This window comes from Ixodes scapularis, unplaced genomic scaffold (assembly GCF_016920785.2).
Source record: "Ixodes scapularis isolate PalLabHiFi unplaced genomic scaffold, ASM1692078v2 PGA_scaffold1__304_contigs__length_218370807, whole genome shotgun sequence".
In the NCBI taxonomy this organism is placed as follows: domain Eukaryota; kingdom Metazoa; phylum Arthropoda; class Arachnida; order Ixodida; family Ixodidae; genus Ixodes; species Ixodes scapularis.
This window is the reverse complement of record NW_024609846.1, coordinates 171,477,517-171,497,307: the sequence shown is the minus strand read 5'-3', so window position 1 is coordinate 171,497,307 and position 19,791 is coordinate 171,477,517. Positions and strand designations below refer to the sequence as shown.

General features: G+C 46.9%; 3 protein-coding genes across 4 annotated transcripts in view; 2 read left to right on the top strand and 1 right to left on the bottom strand.

The window, feature by feature from the left end:
- Positions 1-7,856, top strand: part of LOC8039560 (nuclear cap-binding protein subunit 3) — a 28,701-nt gene extending 20,845 nt beyond the window's left edge. The window contains exons 7-9 of the mRNA XM_029979042.4: positions 203-295; positions 2,903-2,990; positions 6,567-7,856. Of these exons, the coding sequence (XP_029834902.2) occupies positions 203-295; positions 2,903-2,990; positions 6,567-7,026 (641 nt within the window). The 3' untranslated portion in view covers positions 7,027-7,856. The remainder of the gene's footprint in view (positions 1-202; positions 296-2,902; positions 2,991-6,566) is intronic.
- Positions 7,857-8,576: 720 nt separating this feature from the next.
- On the bottom strand, positions 8,577-17,928 carry LOC8039559 (alanyl-tRNA editing protein Aarsd1-B). 2 transcript variants are annotated; one of them, XM_029979047.3, is made up of 2 exons: positions 16,872-17,928; positions 8,577-9,486 (listed from the first exon to the last, which is right to left on the bottom strand). In XM_029979047.3, the coding sequence occupies exons 1-2, from the start codon at positions 17,868-17,870 to the stop codon at positions 9,463-9,465; spliced, it is 1,023 nt and encodes a 340-aa protein (XP_029834907.2). In that variant the 5' UTR covers positions 17,871-17,928; the 3' UTR covers positions 8,577-9,462. The 2 variants fall into 2 exon arrangements, with proteins under 2 accessions (XP_029834907.2, XP_029834908.2); XM_029979048.3 differs by having other exon boundaries at positions 8,577-9,435.
- The window catches only part of LOC115319183 (selenocysteine lyase), a 33,934-nt gene continuing 31,559 nt past the window's right edge, over positions 17,417-19,791 (top strand). Inside the window, exon 1 of the mRNA XM_029979044.4 lies at positions 17,417-18,498. Coding sequence (XP_029834904.2) covers positions 18,470-18,498 — 29 coding nt within the window. The 5' untranslated portion in view covers positions 17,417-18,469. The remainder of the gene's footprint in view (positions 18,499-19,791) is intronic.

The following is a 19,791-nucleotide window of genomic DNA, read 5'->3' as shown; positions in this document are numbered from 1 at the left end:
GTTAGTGTACCATGTCAGAACCATAGTTTGACGGATTTTATGTTGTTTCTTACCTACCACCTCGACTGCCTATTTGACTCCGTCTGGAACTTAGCCTTTCACTCTGCGATCGGCGTTCTTTCTCATTCTGGTATACCAAGTGATGCTTGCAAGCATCGTTGCTCTTTAAGTGACAAAATTCTGCAATGTCATTGTCTCGCAGGCATGACAGGACTCATCAGCGGCTCCCGCAAGCGGCGCATGCGGCGTGGTGCTGCCTCCAGGGATCCTTCACACAGTGACGATGAAAGCCACGGTGAGGGGAACGTTGGTAGCATGGGAGGGTCTCTCTGTAGTTGAGTCAATTCTTTAAGGAAGAAATTGAAGTTTATCAGTGTCTTTCTACAGTGAAATGCGGAGCATGTGCCCCCGTTATAATAGGAAGTTTTATAATAACGTTTTATAATTTTATAATAACACTAGCACGAAACTTGGCACTTGCATCAGGTCTCGCTACGCAAGAGAGTTTTAGAAAAGCGTTTCTCCGTCACAACGCAAAATCCAAGCTTCTCGCAGTTGCGACGCCACCAAAATGCAGTAAAAAATTTTTATTTCGGAAATGAAATGCATTACTTTAAGAAACAGGAAACGAGGCTATAGATCGAGAGTAACATTTTCGATTTGTTTAAATATAAGAATGTGACTCGACCGATCGTGTCCACTTGCATCGCATCATGAAGAGAGGTCTCGTGTACTGACCTTCGCCGAGAAATGCTAGCCTGTTGCAAGCAGTAAGTTGCCGACAATCAGGGCTTACTTTGCCGGTCTTCCAAAACGTTTGTGATGTGCACCTTTCATAGGAGTGCGATAACGTCCTATATCGAAAATAGCAGCCGCCAGGATGCCAGCGACATTGCGCTCACGACGACCGCCAAAGTGGCTGCAGCCACAATCCTGGGAGCCGCCATTTTCTAACTGTAACTGTGCTCGTCTTGGCCAACTTCTCGCGCATCACGAATCCTCCGTGGAGGAATGCACACTCTTGGTGTGTGCATGTTGCAGTAATTCTACGTTACAAAGAAATCACTTTTTTCAAATTATCGCTTTTATCGCAGTTGAATGTGGTCCCAACTGAAACACACATATTTTGAACTAGACTATTCAAAGTGTATCAACGGCTGACCATGCTGATTTCAAAGGCCAAAGGGGCTAAAGCATGCAAGCTTACACGGGGGCACACGGAGAACCTTGCATTCCCTCCCCATTTTTCACCGAAGCAAACAGCAAACTTGGAAAATGGCAAACAAGAAAACAACAAACGGGTGACGTGCAGAGCGCCCATTTTGGTGTTGATGCGCCGACACGGCCAGGGAGCTGCGGGAGCAGCATCTACGTTCCGACGCTAACCACGTGCCCGCTACCGACTTCTTCAGACTCCTGTTGGAACCGGGTCAAGGGAGCGATGGAGCTCGGAGGAGATCATCCCTTCGAGAGCCCTTGAAGCGTGCACCCGCGGTGTACACACGCGTCGTACGGAAGCATTGGAGTGTGTACCGAAGGTCGGCTATGTCTTCGAGGTTGTGAAAAGTGGCCGGCCCAAGTCTGAAATCTACAAAGAATTCGGTATCGGCGGTTCGGCGCTGTCCACCATTTTGTTGAACAAGCAAGGCGTACTGGAAGGGTTCGATAAGTTTCTCATGCAAAAGAAAGCGCACCTGTAACCCGAAGATGGAAGATCGCCAACTGCTTTGTGCATGCCGGATTTTCTCTCGCGAAGATGCTTGCCGAGCCGACACCCATTCTTAGAGCTGCAAAGATCTCTACAGGAGTGTGTGCAATCATGTTGGCGAAGCCATCGAGGGCAACTTTGATTCGTTCGTGCTTGTCGATCTGGACGTTCCCATTGCTGCTCCTGTCATGGATGCTGCGATTGTGGAACTTGCGTGCGGCCCGGGAAAACACGAAGCGATTTCGGAGAGGCACCTTGGGAAACACGGACGACTGCGGAGACGCGAAACATCCTACTGCTGCTCCGAAACAAAGTGGAGCGCAGCGGCGGTGACAGTGTTCTTGCGATGCCCAGAGCAATTTTGAGGAGAATGGATGTTTGTCCACCTTTAAGGCTGCTGTCACTGTTTTTTATGGCTCTCACTTTTATCGAAGTACCACTTATATCGAATTTTGTGGGCATTTCGTTGACTTTGTCATAACAAGGGATAAGTGTATTTCAAAAAAAAAAGAAAAGGCACGCAAAGTGCGAAGCTTGGTTAGCGTTTGGCGCATGCGCAGTGGCGACGACGCCGTTTTTCGCGTATGCAAAGCTTTAGCTTGCGCCATTCTAAAATGCCCTAATAAGTGCCCACCACCTACTTTTGAAATATGTGAAATATAAGGATGTATCAGGCACTCTCCCCTGGAAACTTTGGGGCTAACCGAGGTGTTCCTCCGCAGCTAATGCTCCTCCCAGAAAGGGGGGGGGGGGGGGGGGAGAGCAAAGCGGTGAAGCTCGACGCGAGAGTGGCGGCACAAAGCAGGCTTCGACAAGAGTGCCCTGGCTGCTTTAGAAATGAAAGGTTCCACAAGACCCCTCTAGCTGCTCCTGTGCCATTGGGTCAAACGGGAGCCTACGCTGCCGCGTGTCCCTTCTGCTTTTCTGCTCTCGGACCTGACGAGCATCTCCTAATATTGGATGGGCGCTTGCTCGGTATTTTGCGGTACATTAGTAGCTCAAATGCCAGAACCAGTGTTACGAGCATCCTTTAAACTTCGCTTCTTTTGGGGACGGGGAGAGGTGACTTCGAGTGCATGTTGCGTCCTGTCTCACTCTTTTGTCTTTTTTGTGTTTCTCGGCATAACATGACAAACTAAGACGGACGATCCACCAATCTGGCCAGTCGTCTTTACTCCGATTGTCGGCTTGCAGGGGAGGCAGGCAGGGGCAGCGGCCAGCAGCGGGTTGCCAAGCGCATGCGCATGTACGCTGACGACGAGGAAGACAGGCTGCAGCGCAGGTGAGCGCCCGTCACGGGGACCTGTTCTCCGGTCGCCCATGTTTGGCTTTCCCGGGGTGTGCCGTAGACTACCCTTCCGGCGGAGACGGTCGGGGAGTGCCGTTACTCCCCTGCTCCCCTGTCCCTCCTCTCCCGGGAGAGCTCCGGGCTGTCTATGACCGAGGAATCCCACAATTATTCGAGACTCTAGTCGGCTCGTAAATGCCAGGGGGAATGTCGGGAACTGGCTGTGGCAGGGGCGGGGGCAGAATGAAAACTTTACTACATAAAAATAAACTACTACTATAAATGACTATTTTCGAGGGCTCAACATTTTGCGAGTTTCGCCTTTTGGAAAATATTTTTAAACATTTTCTTCGAAGCGAGTTGTCAAAAGAAGAGAACATCACCCAAAGTAGTCGGCGATATGGGAATGCCGCATTCTGTAATTAGCAAAACATCGATCGTCATATTTTCAAGAAGGGGCTAACTAGGCGCAACATTTTAAAGTCACCGCCGTTACATTCCACAAAATGCGGACAATATTCAGCAACTGTATAACTTCACCTAAAACAGAGGCCCAAGGCAGCTCATCAGCGTCATCAATCTCTGCCGTCACACTTAGTGATTTCGCTCTCGAGGATTGCGTAGCAGGTTTACTCATTTTCCGACATGTTAAAAGGGGGACGCGAATCTTAAAATTTAAAAAATCACGAAAAATGCTATTTTTCAAAATTCATCATTTTGAGGTCAATATAGTCCAGAGTAGTCCTCACAAATTATGAATACTCAATTCGATCTCTAGATAGGAAAATAATAACAATTTGTAAGCATTGACGGACCCGACTTGAAGCCTAAACTCTAAAATTTGAACAAGCTTCAAGCCGCCCACACTTATTTTTACCAGGGCAGGGCATCGAGATAAAATATAGTCTCCTGCAATACGAAAGACCCGCTGGAAGCGCATGGCCGAGACGGGCTGGCCGGGGCACTGCGTCCGCCTCGGCCGATTCCATTTTGCCCCAAGGGGAGGACGCAATCGGGGCTCAGCAGAAGCGCAACGCACACTTATGAGTTTCTAGTTTCGGTTTCTTAGCGAGGAGCAGTTCATCGTCGTGCCACGGTTGCGCACACACTTTACTACGAGCTCTGCAATTTCTTTTTTTATATAACGAACAAATACACTCTTGAAGGCATTTTTTCCTTTACATTCATCTATGTAACAGTGCCTGTTCTGACATTTTACACCAGAAACAACTGATTAAAAAGAAATTGGGAATCCAATCCACGCTGTAAAGGTGGTTGGCCAGCAAAGCTGTGGTATCACCTGCAACGATTCCCCACTGCAGTATGGGCCCTTTTCATGGCAAACGCCACCAGGCGGTGCTGACGTCCCAGAGAACTTCCGGTTCATAAAAAGAATGTACAAAGCCCCCCTAAAACCACTGTTTAAAATGCCAATGAAACGTTTAACCACCAACTTTCCAGGTGAATGCCAAAAAAACGAAGAGGCGCGAGATTTGTTAAAAATTTTCAAATATTCTTGTAAACCAACTTGCCTCCTCCAAGACAATAAATTGTCCAGCCGAGGGCCCTCGTTGCTTTGATGTATCTGTAGCATTTATGCGTTCTAGCACCGGTGACATAAGCAAGCTATACAGGCTTGCAAAGACGAAGCGACCAGAAATTCCTTGGGACGCAGGAGGCAGTTCATGTTTGTAAACAGCAAAAGGGTCTACAATCGCTGACCGATTATTCGGACTTGGTCCGTATAATCAAGCAGTCTGAAAATTCGGTAGATAAAAAGACTTGCCTTTATTACGCCCCAGCAGGCTTTAAAAAGCCGTCAATAGTGGCTTGCTTCGTGTTACGCCTGCTCGCGATGATGTCTGCTTGGATTTGCGCGAGCGTCGTGTTCTCGTCGTACACATTCAACAGCAATGTTAATGCGTTCGTAATGTCCGCTGTCAATGGCTGCGGGCGGTAGTCGTCGTCAGTCTCATTTTCTGCTGATCCGAGGAACGAGATGAGATGCGAGGCGCAAAATGGCGACGCGAAAGTGGAAGGAAACAAAGCAAAATGATGATAATGATGATGACGACGTGCAGCTAAATGGAAAAAAAAGGGCTAGCATAGCGTCACCTGGCGGTAGAACTCGGGGGTACTCAAATCGCGCTGCCAAACCAAGCCATTCCATTCGCAGACAACATAGAATTCAAAATGGCCGCTCTTTGGTGGTATTTCCTGCTGACCGCTCGCGACGATTTTGTCCGAATAATTGAACTTTCGGACTTCTAGCTGTCCAAAACATTGGTCGTGAGTATACAGTATTTCGATGGAGTAAGTCACAGTTCCTCCTCTCAGTCCGAATTATCGAACAAGTCCGAATTGTCGGAGTCCGAGAAATCGGTCGGCGACTGTATACCAAATGATTGACAAAAGAAAAGTAAATGCACTGTACCAAAATGTTTCATACATGAAATAATGGTGACGTCACTCCCCACGTCTCAAGCTGCGGTTGCCGCGGCGGCTTGAGCAAGAGTAATCTTTACCGGGAAACGTATGCAATGAGTGCTACATACTTCTCATTGTCATCAGGAGCGCCTTATCATCAATTACCGTATTCACTCGAATATAAATTGACCACGAGTATAGGTCGATGCCTTTATATTAAACTCGCCGAGAATTAAGAAAAAAATAATTCAAACATAAGTCGACTTTTTTTTTTTTTTTTTTTTTTTTTTTTTTTTTTTTTACGAACAAAGGTGAGCTTTAGCAAAAATTGAAACAAACTTTTATTAACGCGAAAGCATTAGCTGTCCCATGGAGTGCAGCCGTGCAGCCGGCGTTGTCTGTGAGCGCGAAAAATGAGCCACTAAATTACGGCAGTTTAAGTGGCCGCGACACGTCATAGTTCCAAGAAACGCCACCCCGCAGAGAAGCTCTCTCCTCTGGTGCTGCGGCCCATGCGCCAATAAAAGGGAGAGGGTGGCGCGTGCGCGGCCACTAGGTGAGTTGTGGTTGGAGGGGGAGGGAGGGGGGCGGAGGATTCGGAAAATTCCTGCTCGGTCTGCTAGGCGTCGATTACGCTGTTTTAGGTTATGCCCCTGTTCGCATTCAGGAACTTTCTATTAGCTTGAGAATCGCTGCCTTCTTTTCTAGCATTATGCTAGAGTACTTTCTGCGCTTCTTAGCGACACATCGTGGCGGTGGAAGAACAGGTGGGGCAATGACGTCCAAACCAGCATAGTTCGAAAACAATTCGCTGAGAGGAGATTGAGATGAGAGGCGCAAGTCCATGACTGCAATGGCGAATGAACAAAGCAAAATGGAAACAACAATGATCATGATAATGACATGCAGCTGGAGAAGGAAAAGCTGTACAGTGTCATTTAGCAGTAGGACTTAGCATTATTTAAGTATCACTGCCAATTATTTAGCAATTTACTTGACAAATGGGGGAAGGGTGGGGGGGGAGGAGATATTTGCTTTCCTCACATTGTTTACTTTAAATTTTTTAAATATCTGGGGGTGTGGCTGACTTCCTTGTGTTCCGATACCACTATCCCCACCCCCGACGCCCGTCGGTCTTTGCAGGAAGCAGGCAACACTAAGCGACGCAGACTGGGCGCCCACCCCGTGGTCCTCGCCAGGGCGTTCCCCTCCGTCGGACGAGGAGCCCCGCTCCGGCACCGTATGGGACCGGCTCTCCGGAGGACGCGCACTCGCGACGGAGCCCCGGCGCAGAAGCCCGCCACCCCCCCCGCATCGCTCGCGCTACGTCGACCTGGATGACCCCAGGCTCCGGGACGACTACGATCCGGCCGAAGAGGACGATGACTTCGGCTACGGCTACGGCTACGGCTACGACTATGGGGAGAGGCCGCGCCGAGAGGCGGACCGCGAGGACTTTCCGGGACGGAGGTCGTCGTCTGGCGTGGGTACGGCGGGCACGGATCTGAGAGCCAAGCTGGAGAAGCTGCGTCAGAGCCGCTCGCTGGCGTCGGAGCGGAAGACGAGGCCCCTGCGCATCTCAGTGGCGAGGGACGCTGTCTGAAGTGTTTCGAGGGCCTTGCGGAGCATCGTGCAGCGTCGCATCGCAAATTGACATGCCGAGAGCTTTTGAGTGTCGGTTCGTCACACCTTGTATATCGTGGGACAGCCGGAGCCGAGTCTGGTTCGCCAAGAAACGCGACTCGGGGAGGGACGTTTGTCGCCGTCGAGCAATTAAGGAGTTGAAATTTTACGAGCAACATGGGTTCTGCGTTAGAGGAACAGGTGCAGCGAATGGGACGCGGCATCTCATTGGCAATCTACGACACCTCGCGTCCAGTACGCATTTCGCCGTGGGATGTTAGATTCGTCGCACTTTGAGCGTCGTCAGATTTGCCCGCCGGAAAGGCTTTCATCTAATAGCACTGTGTAAAGATGCCTGTGAGCCAAGTTGCATTTCATCCATTGTGCGACTAATGCAACCTAGTTTACGTACAAACAGTACTCTAAAACTCGCTGTACTTTGCGTTTAACGGTAAGCCAAGGGTGGCGAGGACCGTGCACATGGCCGAGTTTTTTGCTCTGGAGATTTGAATTGTGTGCACATGAAGACTGACATTCGAATTGGAACCTGTGACCAAAACCGTCACTGCTGGCTGAACGCTTCCATTTTGCCTCGGTCTGTATTCTGGTGGGCATGTGTTTTTTAAGCCATTGAGGTTCGCTTCCCATTAGAGAACTGTTACAGTTGCGATCTGATGCCCAACGCAGTTCACAAGCTACTTACAACCGACAATTGTGAACATCGAAGCGTTGATTCACTTTGCTCTAATGGTGTACGAATTCTTTGTGAACTCAAATATAGCAATTAAAAGCATCCAGACACGCTCTTGACTTACTGTTGCATGGTTAAAAACCTACCTGGCACCAGTGGATGTTGCCTGATACAGACTACTTTTTTGAAACCATTGTGGAAGCACTACAGGAAAGGTTTTTGGCCTTGTCTTTTGATGTCTCTAACTCAAACAACAGCAGACTTTCATTAATTCAAACTCCAGAAAGCCACAATTTTTGTTTGCATTATCAGAAGTTTGAATTATCAAAAATTTACCTAAATATGATGCAAGATAAAGTTATGATCTGCTGTATGAATGGCTATACATGCAAAGCAGATATTTCATGATTTCCTCTATACAGGCCTACAAGTCATAAGTAGATACTGTACCACACATGAAACATTGGTGACATATAAGTTTATTCATCCGTCAGAAATGTTGATTGTGTAGTGTTTTGGTTGCACATAACACCTCAAAACAAAATGTAAGTTTGTTCTTCCAGCAAAGAAGTTGTCTATTGTGGACTATGAAGCAGGGGACAGATGAGCGATAAAAACGGGTGCCGTGCAGTAGCTTCCGTGCAGTAGCTTGCGCGGGCGCAGTGACATGGACCCATGCCATGTCGCCACGTCACAGCGTCCTCGTAAGTTGCTATACGAGCAGCCACGCAGCACCTGTTTTCATCGCTCGAGCGTCCCCTGCTTTAGCCCCATTGAGTGCGCTTCTTACCGAGCACCGGTGCACTGCGAAGAACCAGCACCCGAAGAAGCGAGCTTCGCGGTGTTGCTTTTCCGCGGTGCGTTGGTGCTCGGAAAGAAGTGCGCTGAACGGTGCCGCGAGAACAAAAGGTCTGAATTGCACGAAAACACCGTTTGAAATAAGCGACTTCTAATTACATTGAAAACAAAATGGGAGAACCAAAATGTTTTTAATTTGTTTGAATTACCCAGGAGTATGAAATATACGAGTTTGAATTATTGCGAGCATATTATACAGGAATTGATAGAGAAAATGATACCCTGCTTTTCAACCCGGATAGAGAAACTAATCATTGCAGAAAGCTGAAACTCCGTGAGAATCTAACGCTAGCGGATGTAATAAAATGCGAAAGTTTGAGTGCATGACATTACTTTTATCAAGATTCAAAAGAAAAACAAAATTTCTCCGAGCCAACATTTACCTAAGCCTACTGTTCATCAAACCAAATTTTGGGAGTGTTTGACGCGGCAAACACACCAGTCGGAGACGCTACCGGGCACCATATTTGAACCCTCGGTGTTACATCTATCCGTTGAAGCAAAACAGGAAGAATATGCTGGAAAGCCTATCTAGTGCATTTCTTACCATTCCATCTGACCTTTCGTGGCCCACAGGAACCAGGGCAGCCATGGCACGAGGCTGAGCTGCAGCAAGAGCTGCAATGGCAGCGTGCTGACCGGGAACGAGCGGGTGGACAGCAGGCAGCTCGTGTGTTGGAGGGTCGGCGGGAGGGAGGCCAGGGAGCAAGAATGCCAGCGAGCATGTCTGGGTTGGGCGCTTGGAGAGTCAGGTCTCTTGTAGGTGGCAAGGCAGGTGGCTGATAGCTAGTTGCAAAGCAGGGAGAGGAAGCCTCGCGCCTAGCAGGACAACAGCGGGTGCTGTCGCAATGCCGAAGCTAGGGTCAGCTACAAAGAGCTCTTCACCACCACCTGCCATTAAGAGACAGGTTTACAGGAAAAGTACAACCGGTAGCCTGGGGTCTTTAACGTGCATCACGCAGTAGTGATACACGACCGCACGCCGGTACAATGCTCATCCAAATCTAAACAAGCAGGAGTGGGTATTGAGCCCGGCATCCCCGGGTTTTGCAGTGCGAACTTTCGCTCAACGAGCTCCAAGCTCATGCGCGCTAGTACCCTCGGCCACTGATCCCCCCTCACAGTCGCAACATTAACGAAGCAACAACAGAAAGAGCAGCAGCAGCAGCAGCAGTATACAAAAATAACAATTGAAAAAAGTAAAAAAAAAAGGGTATACAAACCAAAACATTACCAGCCTGCAGTGGCAAAAAAAACGTTGCTTAGTTGTCAGCCTAGCATGCCACCACTGCTACTGCGTGCCTCGTGAGCCGTAAGCGCTTGCTTCATACTGCCAGAGCCAATGACGTTCACACAACCTGACAATCGCCGCCTGATTAAATGGGCGTACGCTGATGCCACCGAAAACCGGTGATTTCGACACGTTGCTGTCTCAGCACAATGGTACTCGGCAGAAGGATGCCGACACGGGACGATTATTCAGGCACGCTGGCTGTCGCAGCAGGAAGTCCAGCATGGTGGCTAACATTATCGCAAATAAATCAATTTTCTATTGATTTATTTAGATGGCAAAAAAATATTTGCCATCTTGTGAGGGACACGCGATATAAGCCTTCGGTTTGAACACACTACGGTCTACAATCTATCAAGCCACATAACTTAATTAACGACACAAACCATGATTAAGAAAATACAGAAAACTAGAGAGGTTGCAAACTTTTTTTGAACCTGGCGTTCGAAGATAAGTTTGGCTTATTAGTGCACCACTCAGTAGTGATACACGACCGCACGCCGGTACAATGCTCATCCAGATCGAAATGGGCAGGAGTGGGGATTGAACCCAGGATCCCTGGGATCTGTAGCGCGAGCTTTCGCTTCACGTGCTCCGAGCTGGTGTACGAGAATCATGCATTCATCAAAGAAAAATGCAAGAAGCTGGAAATGTGGAGAGCTTGATATAAGACCGGTCGTGACAAGATCAGCTGTATTTCCAAAGGTTTGGAGTCCACAGAGTTTTGATGGACTGCATGCTCCTCAACCTTGAACTGTCGGAAAGCCTAGGTGCCTGTATATATATGTATATTTTTTTTTTTAGCAAGCATCACGACATAGGTTGTGTTCGATTAGATTGCTGTCAGTTTATAGAAGTAGGAAGGATGCTCAGCCAATTGCCTCAAGCCGTTTTGCTGGACTGCTTACCCATTGCAACGATAGTTCCCTGAGGTACGTTAAATAACAAGTATACATAGTGCTGTAAGTACGACCAACACCATAGAAGAACACCATAGATTTAGCGCACAATGTAGAGAGAACAGCCATACAGAAAAGAGCGCCACTTGCAACTATGTTTACTGACGGAAAAAAAAGGAATGATCCACCGCAGACACATGCTTCTACCATCAGCCCCGTGAATGTTGGTGGCTCGTTCATCCAGGCTCGTGTGGGCCCTTTATTGTCTGTTGAAGGAATTCTCTTTCCTTGCTTGACAGCGTCACGGATTCTTTAACTGATACAGTCCCTGTTTTCACAGGATGTGGAAAGCCTCCAGCACTTCGCAGATAAATTTCTCATCGTTCCTCCCCAAGATGTTTGTCTCGCCGAATGAAGGTCTGCATGTGCACTCCCTACAATGGATTGGAAGATGTCCACCCACTGTAGCCTTCAAGGAGTAATCATGCTCACGAGTTGATCATTAAAGCAGCTACCCACTGTGCGTATGTAGTTCTTGCCACACAAAAGTGGTACCTTGTATACGACGCCCAAAGTGCATAGAAGAAATCTTTGCATTCTTTGTGGTACCCTCGGCATGTATTCATCACTCTAGGGCAAATCTGATTCCTTTTCCGGTGCTGAAAAAACTACTCCGACTTCATAGCAGCTTACGACTTTTTTTAAATTATGAAACATCCTGTGCAGGTACGGTATCAGCACTGGCCTTGTTTTTTCGACAGTGGCTGCGTCTGGTCTTTAGCAGGCTCATTCAAAGTGGACGCTCTCAGGCAGTGGCGTAGACTTTCCATTTTCCCGGGGGAGGCAGGCTGAGGAGTTCTGCAGGGGAGGGGAAGGGGGGGGGGGGGTGCTTTTCCGCACAATTTATTTTACACCGGCAATTATCAGTAGTTTACTTTAGAGGGTACATTTTACAGCGTATGTATATCGCCATGTGTCCGTCGCTGTGTGCGTTATTTTGTTACATGCCACTACTAGAAGCTCGTTACATGGCACGTAAACAGCGTCTCGGTAAGGATCATGGCCCGGGGGGCACGAGCCCTGATGCTCCCCCGTAGTCTACGCCTATGCTCTCAGGTATGTTTTCAAAAGTGAAGTAGTAGTAAGCGTTTTATTGAAAAGGAAAACCTGAACAGGTGGCCACTCCTAAAAATGGAGTCAGTTCAGGGTTGGGGAATGGGTTAGAGGAGGGACAGATTAGAAGAAAAGAAAGAAAGATAAATAAACCAAATACTTCAATAAACCGTCGTAGTGAAGGGAACGAGCGCTCTGCTTCCGCCGTTGTTAAGGGCAGAGGTGCTAGGATCTTGAGGAGACGATGAACGTTTTGAAATAGGGCCTCCAGACAGAGGGCGACCGCCTGTATACCGCAGACGTGATGGGCGTTTCAGGTGTTTCACGTTTCTCTTTCTTGCATTGGACGCCTAAAATTTCCCTATTTTTGGCGAAGTTTTCCTCACTTTGCGAAAATCGTCGCAGACGGATGCGATGAAGTCCGTCTTACTTTCTGCTTTGTATGTCGAGGTGGCGACCAATGAAATTCCTTATTTGATGAATTTTTTCGTTGCACGGAACATCAGAAACTCTGAAGAGACAAGCCTTCATATTCTTACTACGCATTGGTGCAAGGGTAGTCAAGTTCCTTTCCACGTTCGGCGTGTAGTTTCTGTGTGGTGCATCATGTCATTTCTCCAAGTGATACGGAACAACGAGTTCGGACTGATGACTTTTCATTACCCCGAGGATATGCTGCTGCTGCCTTTGGACCACGCTGCAAAATTCCCCTTCTGCGTGATACAGCCTATCCAGAACCGTCCAGAATAGATCCAGAACACAGAACACGTGTTCTCAAGCCGTCGACACGGAGTGCGGCAGCTGCGAGTGCTCGCTGAGCATGCCGCAATCTTTTTTCGACCCAAAGTTTCGATGATCGAATCAAGCGGTCAAAAGGTTTTGATTTTCTACCTTTCTATATCGAAAAATTCGACGGAAGTCGAATTTTCAACCTTGTTAAACTACGAAGTTCGGCACTTTTTGAAATTTCGAACGTTGCACGTTCAGAAATGCAATGTTTTTCGAACCGTCAAACTTATTACGCTTAAAAATTCGATCGTTTTCAAACTTTCGACTTTGACAGACCAAAAAAATCAATGATTTTCGAACTTTTGAATTTCTTGAACTAAAAAGTTCGAAGCTTTTCAAACTTTTGAACCTCCTATGCTAAAGAATTCGATCATTTTCGAACCATCAGACTTATCTATCTAGACAATCGAAAAGCTTCGAACTTTCGATTCCTGAGAAGTGAAAAGTTCGACGAACTTCGAACTTGTAGGGTAATGGTTCAAAGTTCGCCGAACTTCGAAAGACCGGCGGACGGTCTCATTTGAATTCAAGCAGTGAAGTACATTCGAAATTTTTTTTCTCGAATTTTTACATGTGGTGCCGCGTTCCTTGCAAAAGACAATGCCATTTATTTCAATGTTCTCGCATACTTAGTTTTAAAGAAATAAATTCCCAAAGGAGCGAGGAAGAATGACGGGTTTTCGACAATTGTCATTTGTGCCATATTTGAAGCGCGGCTCAAGTGAGGGTGGGTGCAACTGCTAGATTGGGGATCACGGGACATGGACGCCATTTAATGGCTAAATTTTGCTGGGACTCCGAACTTCCGGTTTATCACTCTAAGCCCCTCTACCTCGTTGGTCCTAATATCGTCGGTACTACTCCTAGCTCCGCACTTTTATCGAGGATTCGGAGCTCCAACTCCGACAGACCCGTTAAATTCATACCATCAACGTAAGCCGCAGCCGATTGGCCAGTCACTTTGCTTCTACCATTGGCCACCCAAGCCAGGACCAGGAACGTCATGAGGGAGTTTTTTTTATTTTTTAAAATTGTTTTTGTAATTTTAATTCGCCATTACCTTTTAAAATAAAGCGAATTTCGAGAAAAGTTTTACTAAGCTACTACGTTCAGTCCGCTCAGGTTCTGTGCAAATTAATATCCAGTCAAAAAGTCGTTGCAGGGCACTTTCATATCGAGATGGTGCACGCGCGCGTGGCGTGTGTAAAATTAAACGGAAGCTTCGGGAATGTTGATATACACTACAGTAACATTTTCAAAATTAAACTGTGGCTATTATGCAAGAGTGTATGTTAGGCAGACATATTCTGACGACCTACGTTCATCATTCATGGATGTCTTATTATTTCTCAAATTTCAGACATAATAAAGAATATTTGCATATAGCAGGATTAATTAATCCCTTCAATTAAATATAGCTGGGCATCTCTATAGGTTTAATTTTATGTCAAGTGCATCATTTACTTGCCATTCCCATGTAGGCAATGGACTTTCTGAGGTCACAGTCCATAAATATAGCTAGATTAAAGTTTACATAGCTTAGATATGAACAAGTGGAACCTTTACGAGTTCAGCTGGGGTTTAGTTTAGAGATGGTGCAGGAGTGAAAAGGGGGAAGGGGTTGGAGAAACTATTCAATATTCTATTCGGAAATATTTGGCCAAAACTACTATTCGCTTTGAATTCGCTTCGAAGTTGACTATTTGCCACATGCCTAGAAAACTGCCTTCAAAACTCCGGTTCTCTTGGCATATTATTTTTTTGTAAATTGTCATAATCAATATTACTATTCGTTGTTCCCTGCTTCATGTCTCCGTAGCTATGAAAAAATTTCTTTGCGTTCTCGTGTGTATCGGGTATAGTGATCTTATCTGATATTCACCATTTTCATTAGTCTTCTCCCTGTGTGAATATGCCAAAGCTCCTATGCGCTTTGATTCATGTCTGGTGGGTTCTTGGGGTCCCAACTATTTTGTAATGTCATAAATATTAAACTATTACACTTAAAAATAAAGTAGTATATTTGTACACCTTACATTTCTTTTTGAATTTTCGCTCTAGTTTCGATTTTCATATTTAAATGCTTATTAAGGCTAATTTATTTAGTATTTCCACATTTATATTGTTTTATCTAATTTCCTGCCCTCAATCGAGGGCAGCAAGCCTGTTGCAGTCTCGAGACTGCAACAGGTCCCCAATCCGGCCCCTAGCCAAAACGTTTGGGTACCCTTGCTCTAGGGTAAAAGTTCTGTACCTTGGCACATACGCGTAGACTGCGGGGGGCACCGGGGCTCGTGCCCCCCCTGGTGAAATCGTGGGGGGGGGGGGGGGGGCAGAGCCCCCGCTGGGCCCGGGCCATGATCCTTACCGAGACGCTGTTTACGTGCTATGTAATGAGCTTCTAGTAGCGGCATGTAAACAAAATAACGTCCACGTTGCCTTTATTGACAAAATACATGGGAAATTGAATCCCAGTGTGCTTTTGTTAGCTTGAATCTCCAGTTCTGGCGAGAAGGGAGCATGCAGCACCCCCGCCCCGCCCCGCCCCCCCCCCCCCTCCCCCCGGGAGATCTCAGCCTGCCGCCTGCCCCCCCCCCCCCCCCCCCCCCCCCCCGTCTTGGGGGGGGGGGGGGGGGGGGGCAGGCGGCAGGCTGTACACTGAAAAAGGGTTATTTTTCAGTGTACAAATAACATTTCTCAAAGGTATTCCATTTCTAAAAAAAAAATTATTTTCTATTAATGATGTTAATTGGTATTAATTTATTCGAGTGGCCTCAATTAGCATTCAATATATTCCTAAAGGTAATAAAATGAACAAATCTCTGAATCTCTTATTGGAAAATGTTTTTAAGAAATCTCAGCAAATCACAGGTCTTTCCTGGGTCTTCCTGGGTCTTAGGCCAGGCTATGTTCCCCGTCCCCGACAAGTAACTTCGAAAATATGATGCAAAGTTATTGCGGAGAAGGTGTCGTGCAATTGATATTTCAATTGCATGTCAAAGAAACCTAGGCCTTCAGGGTTTGACATGTTAACCCTCCAATGTACTTTTATTTGCCTATAAGGCACTACACTTTGTGGCATTGCTTTTAGAAACTGCCAAAAAGCCTCAAATATCTATGATGGCTCATAGCTCTCCCAAAACAGCTGGCCATGTTTTGTGCCTTTGGCCAAGATGTCACTAAACCTGAACAACAATAGCGAAACAGTTAAAGCTAACAATCCCCGTGACTAGTATGTCAGCTGGATAAAAAGATATGGAGAAGGTACATGAGCAAAAAATAGCATCACTATACACATTTCGAGAACCTCATTTTGGTGACTTAAAGGGATGGTGAACCGAAATTTGGATTTCAGAAAACAATGCAGGAGCTATAGGCGGGACGCTACAATCCCTACAACACTACTTCTAAGGCGATATCTTGAATTGACAGCCGTATCTTTGGAAAAAAAAAAGGTGGAGATTGAACGAGGCCAACCTGACATCAAGATATCTCGTTTCCTCCTCTCTTCGTTTCGCCCCCTCAAGGCGGCAAGGCAGAGAAGACGCGAGGCCATTCCCTCTCCTTCTCGGAGAAAGAAGACGTAAACATATGTAAAATGCGCCCCCATTTTTTTTTAAATATGGTCATCCGTTCGATATATTGTTATACGAGTGATGTTTGTAGCATCCCGTTGAACGCTTTTGCCACCGTGCTTTGGGCAATCCAGATTTCGGCTCAGCAGGGAAATCTGAATCCTGGCAGAATTTGTAACCACACATTAATTTTGCAACATTCACCATTAATTGTGATAAGTCAAAGTGGGAAATATAGGCACTCTTGTGCCCGATCGCTAAGCATTTATTTACTGCAATTGTGAAAGGTACTGATAGGAATCTATGCTCTCTGAAATATTGTTGGTTGGGCCTGGTGCAGATGCTACATTATTATATTCTCTAGACGATCTCCCATCAAGTATTCGAAGACATCACCTCCCTCAACAAGTCTTCTACCTTGCCCCTCTTTGAAAGGCAGTTGGCCTTCCCTTGAAACTTCCCATGCTTCATGAATCCTTTCCCATCCAGAAGTTGGCAAACCCTGGGCCCATAAGCAGACACGATATCGTCGCGCCCGGCCAACAGGAACTGCCCGCTCCCCTTCTCGTCTCCCGCAGTCAGAAAAAGCAAGACGTCCTTGTTGCCCACCTCATTCACGAAGATAGACATGAACTCTGCGTCCGCCTCCCGCCGGTGGAAAGAGAAGAACTTGGGCAATGGATCGAGCTGCTTGAAAAGCTTGGCCTCCGCGAGAGCCAGGTCCCTCAACACCGACAGGGCATTCTTGTTGGCGAGTTTCAGTGACTTGGCCAACTTCTCGGCCATGGCAGCATGCTCCTCCGGCCCGCACTTGAGGAGCGTGTTGAGGGACCTTTCCCTCTTCACCGCTTTGTCCAGATACCCCAAGACCCTGTTCCCCACCAGAAAGTACAAGTTCGTCTTTCCCTGCTTCCCTTTCTCGGTGTACAACAGTTTGATCGCTTGGAGGTGGCTCAGGTTCGACACGTGCGTGCCGCAACACGTGTTGGAGTCGACGCCGGCTATCGTGACGACGCGTATTGAGTCTCCTTCGCCTTCGGGAAGTTTTAGCCGCGTCCGCACGCCGTTCAGTTCCTCAGACCCATGTTCGTAGAGCTTCACGGAAACGGGGACGCACTCCCGTATCTTCTCGTTCACCGCCGCTTCTAATCTTTGGACGCCGGCGGCTTGGATCCCCGCTGGGGCGTCGAGCTCGACGAAGCTGACTTCGTCACCCAGGCTCCAAGATGTGGTGCGCCAGCTGAGCTGGTCTTCCGCCACCGCCGTGATGAGGTGTTGTCCCGAGTGCTGTTGCATGTGGTCATAGCGGCGGGTCCAGTCCACCTCGAGTGCGACTTCCTCCCCTACGGTGAACGGGGAATGAACGAAGTGGATCGCATGGCCGTTCTTTCGGAACACACGCAGCACCGGCACTCCGTTCGCCGTGCCGCGGTCGTCGGGCTGGCCCCCACCCTCGGGGAAGAGCACGGTATCTTCGAGTACGAGCTCGTAACCTGCCTGCTTTTCTTTCTTACCGTTGGTTAGGACTTCAAGGAAGGCCGCGTCGCACTTAACGACCTTTGTTTTAAGGTGCTGCAAGTAACTGTCCTTCTGACAGGCGAAAATCATCTTCGAAGCGGGTTTAAACGTGGTGATAGATTGTTAATTTGCCCAAAACTTCCAAAACGACCTAAAACAAAATGTGGATTGGATAGCGTTGGATCCGGCTGACATAGAGAAACTAGACGTAAAAGTAAATATGATAGATTGGTAATCCTCGTAAACCTCCAGGTACAAAAATATAACGCATCGACAAAATGTAATATATTCTAAATTAAATTTTTAAATCCTTATTACATAATCTCAAGGGGAATTAAATTTCGCGATACAATTTTGATTGATAACGTTCGCCTTCTGGCGTCGTGCCAGCCGCACTGGCCGCGCTGGCCGCACAGGCACAGGCGCGCGCGAAGATCGTACGAAGTGCCGCTGGTGCCGCGTGTCACGCTGTTCGTGCCTCGGATGCCTCGGACGAGCGGACATTTATCAAGAGCGGCATCTTATTCATCTCAGTTCGCGACGCTGTGATACGACGGACACACCCGGATTCGCGTAAGGGGCAATCATTCACGCGATAAAACGACCGCTCTCGAGGTGTCCTGCAGCGCCTCTTTTTATTCGCGGTATCTCTCTTGGGTCGTCGCTCCGCGCACTCCATCGAGCGAGCAATGGAAACCGAAAACAACCACGGCAAAGTGTAAGTTTTCTGTCCTTCCCTTTAACATCCTGCGGCATTTGATTTTTCTGCTTCTGGGTTAATTTTTGTTATGTAAGAATGCAAAGAAAACAACTCCTCTATATAAGAACAAAATGGCATTACTCAACAGCGATCTTGGACAAAAAATCAAGTCGGCTAAATACAACTTTTTCAATATCACTCTTCAATCGTTTATTCAATCTTCACCCGTCAAATTCTGGAACTATGCCAACCCAAAAAACAAATCAAGTCCAGAAACGCTCTTCGGTGACAAAGCAAATCTTGCGAAAGCCTTCAATGATTATTTTCTTTCGGTCTTTGCAACAGATAATGGTAATGCACACCCTCATTCGCGTGCCTCATTCGCGAACTACAGGCCCATCTCCCTTACCTCAACTTGCTGTAAATTGCTCGAACACATTGTTCTGAAGCATGTCTCCACCCACATCGAGAATAACCAAGTGCTCACTCCATATCCGCACGGTTTCAGACGTCACCTTTCAACAGTGACGCAACTTGTTGAAAGCATTCACGATTTTTCCACTGTCATTAACAATAGACGACAGGTTGACACCATATTCATCGATCTGTCAAAAGCCTTTGACGAGCTATCTCACCCTAAGCTATTGTTTAAGTTATAGAATCAATACTATAGGAGAAAAGGAAAAAATCTTAGGTGGATTGAAGACTAGTCTTTCAGATATTGCTACCAGTACGTAGCTCTTAATGCGCACTCATCATTCAAAGGCAAAGTTTCATCGGGAGTCCCACAGGGATCAGTACTGGCACCTTTTTTGTTCCCCATATACATAAATGACTTGGTCAAAGATGTGAACATAAAAATTCGCCTCTTTGCTGATGATTGCATACTTTATTCACAAATAAATGACCCAAATGACCAGATTAACGTAAATAATGCGCTTCAACACATCATAAATTGGTGCCATGATTGGCAGATGAAAATAAATTTGAATAAAACTGTATTTATGACCATAACCAATAAAAGACAACAATACTCCTTTCCTTACCAGATAGGCAATAACCTCTTAGAACAAGTCGGTGAACACAAATACCTTGCCCTCAACATACCTAAGTCAAAATTCGCGTTGGGACTCACACATTCACTCCACAACTAATAAAGCTCTAAAAAAACTGAGTTTCCTTAAAGGGTCGTGAAACGCTTTTCCAACTTTTTCTTGTTTAGCTTTCCTCCTCAACTCATAAATCGCTCATTCCACCAAACAGTGAAAGAAGACGAAAAGGGGGAGTCCCCTCTTGCTCGCACTCTCGTTT